The following is a 4,333-nucleotide window of genomic DNA, read 5'->3' on the forward strand; positions in this document are numbered from 1 at the left end:
CGGTTAGGGGTTCCTCAGAGATTGCAGTTCTTGTTCCTATAAGATAAACAATTTGAGATTGTAGTTCTTGTTCCTAAAAGATAGACAGTTTGAGATTGTAGTACTTGTTCCTAAAAAATAGACAGTTTGAGATTGTAGTACTTGTTCCTAAAAGATAGACAGTTTGAGATTGTAGTACTTGTTCCTAAAAGATAGACAATTTGAGATTGCAGTATTTGTTCCTAAAAGATAGACAGTTTGAGATTATAGTACTTGTTCCTATAAGATAGACAGTTTGAGATTGTAGTATTTATTCCTATAAGATAGACAGTTTGAGATTATAGTACTTGTTCCTATAAGATAGACAGTTTGAGATTGTAGTATTTTTTCTATAAGATAAACAATTTGAGATTGCAGTATTTGTTCCTATAAGATAGACGGTTAGGGGTTCCTCAGAGATTGCAGTTTTTGTTCCTATAAGATAAACAATTTGAGATTGTAGTACTTGTTCCTAAAAGATAGACAGTTTGAGATTGTAGTACTTGTTCCTAAAAAATAGACAGTTTGAGATTGTAGTACTTGTTCCTAAAAGATAGACAGTTTGAGATTGTAGTACTTGTTCCTATAAGATAGACAATTTGAGATTGCAGTATTTGTTCCTAAAAGATAGACAGTTTGAGATTGTAGTATTTATTCCTATAAGTTAGACAATTTGAGATTATAGTACTTGTTCCTATAAGATAGACAGTTTGAGATTGTAGTATTTATTCCTATAAGATAGACAATTTGATATTGCAGTATTTGTTCCCTATATTATAGACGGTTAGAGGTTCCTCAGAGATTGCAGTTCTTGTTCCTATTGGATAAACAATTTGAGATTGCAGCACTTGTACCTATAAGATAAACAATTTGAGATTGCAGCACTTGTACCTATAAGATAAACAATTTGAGATTGTAGTACTTGTGCCTATAAGATAGACGGTTAGAGATTGCAGTTCTTGCTCATATATGATAGACGGTTCGAGGTTCCTATACGATAGACTGCAATACTTGTACCTTTAAGATAGACAGACTTAGACTGCAGTGCTTGTTCTTATATGACATAATGTTTGAGTGTGCAATACCTGTACGTGCAACAAAACCTGTATGTTATAATAAACGTCTGATAAACATATTCAATGAATTGACTGAGCAGTACAGTAGGAATTGCACTAGAATTTGATAAAATTTAATGTTCTGATTGTTAACATCAACGTTTTGTTTTAAATGAATAAGCTCCTACCTGTAAGCGTACCCGTACTTGTATTCCAGAATAACGTACTTCTGAACACTTATTTCAGAATAAGTACATGTATATACACCTGGTTGACTTCAGATTTCCTGAAGATAACATGAAGCTTAAGGAAAGTATTGCGAAAATATTGTTCTAATGTTTCTTGAAAACAAAACAAAAACTGAAAGAAAACGGTATGACATTCTCAAAATTTAACCATTCTGAGTACGAGGAGGAAATAAATGTATTATTGTATTTGTCTCTTTCAGAACATAAAAGAGACCGGATAGAGTCTATAGTAAAACACCTGTGTGCGGTGCTCACGTTGGCTGCTTTTATCGTCGCAGTCACCTTTATGAACGTTAATCGTTGGACTCCAGAGGTCAGTGACTATGGTCCAAAGACAGAACTGGCGTTTTTCATCATAGGACTAGTGCCATATCTCTCTATTCCGGTAGCAATTCTAAATTGTTTTGGAATATTGTTTTACAATCCATTCTACAAAACCAATAGGATTTTACCGAAATTATCGTCTGTACCATTCCTTTGTCTCCGAATTGTTACCAGAGGTGACATGCCAGATTTTGTTATACGAAACGCGAAATATAACAGAGATCTATGCTTGAATTTAGGCCTTCAACACTTCATGGTAGAAATAGTGACGGACAAACCAGTAAATTGCCAAGAGAAAGACAGGATACGAGAAATTGTTGTTCCAAAGGGCTACAGTACAAAGAATGGAAGTTTGTATAAAGCAAGAGCTCTTAATTATTGTTTAGAAAGTCATGTGAACTTATTGGCTGGAAACGACTGGATTGTACATTTAGACGAAGAAACATTACTTACTGAAGCGTCGGTGTCGGGAATTTTACACTTCGTGACAGATGGAAGTGGTGATATTGGACAGGGACCAATAAGTTACGCAAATGGAAAGATTATTAATAACTGGATAACAACATTAGCTGACAGTGTGAGGCTGGCAATGGATTACTCTTTATTTAGGTTTCAGTTTGCGTTCTTGAACAGGCCTGTCTTTGGTTTCAAAGGATCATATGTCGTTGTCCGCAACAACGTAGAAATGGAAGTTGGCCTTGACAATGGGCCAGACGGAAGTATTGCCGAAGATTGCTTCTTTGCATTAAAAGCTTGGTCAAAAGGATATAAATTTGAGTTCATCACAGGGGAAATGCTTGAAAAAAGTCCTTTCACCCTGAAAGACTTCATTCGTCAACGGCGGCGGTGGTTTGTTGGCCAGTTTTACACTGTGCTTAGTAAAGAGATTCCCCTTGTTTATAAACTTGGAATTTGTTCATCAATCATCTGCTGTATATTGATGCCCATAAGTCTTTCAAACGTTTACATAGACTCATTTTATCCAATGCACAGACCATTGATATGTTCCTTACTTAATGGTCTCGTAGGTGGAACATTCGGATTCCTCTACTGTTTTGGAGCATTTGTTTCTTGTTCTGGCAGGAATTGGTCATTAATAAGACGTATATTTATCAGCCTGTCGTGTTGTGTTTTAATTGTACCAATTGCCGCAGCAATGGAGAGCATAGCCGCTTACTGGGGACTTATGACCTTAAATTCTAACGAATTCTTTATAGTGCAAAAAGAAGTTCCAAAACGAGTCCAACCTACAGGCCATTCAAAGATCATGTGATATGCTTTTTGTCGAGCCTGCTTGCGGAAGCGAAGACATAGTCGTCCAAAAGGTTGTTCGGTGTGTGTGCGTCAGTGCGTCCGTCCGTCCGGTTTTGTTTGTCCGGACCGTAACTTTGACATACATGGAACAATCTATTTATACAATTTATATTTGGCATGAAAAGTCATTAGTACTAGTCATTCTAGTAATTATAAATGTTCTTTTTTTCAGGATTTGAATCTAAGTATTTGCTCATTTGTCTGCATAACAAGTGAAACGCATATGCATAAATTCATATTTACCAGATAAAATGAACTGTTATATCTCAAGAATCTACTGAAATGATACGTTATAAAGCTTATTTTTGTGACTGGAAATGGCATTACGCTGACACCAAAATGCATTCCATTATTTGAAACCTGTTTCTGAGTGTAGTGTAGAAAACTTATGTTTTTAACTTCAAAGCTCGCCCTTTTGCTCAATAGGTAAAACACACTTAGATGAATGAAAGGTCAAGAGTTCGAATTCCGGGCGAAGAAAATGTTGACAGAAGACAGACAACATGATTACGTCGTCTGACTTCATAGCGAAGTTGATAGTATCTCGCGGAAAATAAGTCAGTACCCTGCTAAAGGAGACGGTTCACGTTTGCCTTAACATGGAAGTCTCTAAATTGAGTAAAGAACACGTTTTCTTTTATCAAGAAGTATTGTTTTATCAAACTGCACGATCTATTTTACAATTCATTCATCACCAAAGAAAATATCTGCCGTATATTAAAATACTTTTAACATTATTGGTATGGGAATTTTTAAACAAATCTGAAAATTTCACTATGAGCACAGCTGTCGACCACAATCAGAAAATGACCATAAATTCTGTGAGAGAAGCTGGATCAATTGTCAAAGTATTTTTGTGGTCCTTGAGTGTGCTCACTACTAAAAAGATTCCCATGCAACCCAAATAGGTTAAAAAATGCTCATTTTCTCAAAATTCTGCGATTTGCGCAATATTCAGTGACATGTTTTGAACAAAGTAATAATTTTGTTTATAAAAAACACTAAATTCTTTAAAGTATAGATAAACATTCTGGTAGGAAACAATGTATATTTTTCCTAATCATATTGAATTTGAAAATTTTCCAAACTGTGTAGCCATATAAGGCATAAGTGAACTTTGTCCTTTCTAAAATGGACTGGTCTATCATTCAATTTGGGCAGTACATAATAAATTTATTATTCGAAGAGTGCTCACTGAAAATTTACTGACCGAATAGCGAATAGTGCAGACCAAGATCTTGGTCTGTACTGGTCACAAAGGCAAAATGACTTGTCGCCAGCAGGCTAAACGATAAGCTCGGCAAGTTCATATAAAAACCTACTGTAATGAATGGAAGCTGTAAAAAAACGGTAATGCTTAATAATCACGATTCA

At 35.3% G+C, this 4,333-nt stretch overlaps 1 protein-coding gene across 1 annotated transcript; it reads left to right on the forward strand.

Annotated features, from left to right (window-relative positions):
• Nucleotides 1–1,448: 1,448 nt before the first annotated feature.
• On the forward strand, nt 1,449–2,918 carry LOC123530519 (beta-1,4-mannosyltransferase egh-like). The gene has a single exon (XM_045311294.2). It carries the CDS (start codon nt 1,449–1,451, stop codon nt 2,916–2,918), a length of 1,470 nt encoding a protein of 489 aa, XP_045167229.2.
• The last annotated feature ends 1,415 nt before the right edge of the window (nt 2,919–4,333 follow it).

The sequence above is a fragment of the Mercenaria mercenaria genome, chromosome 13, assembly GCF_021730395.1.
Source record: "Mercenaria mercenaria strain notata chromosome 13, MADL_Memer_1, whole genome shotgun sequence".
Lineage (NCBI taxonomy): Eukaryota > Metazoa > Mollusca > Bivalvia > Venerida > Veneridae > Mercenaria > Mercenaria mercenaria.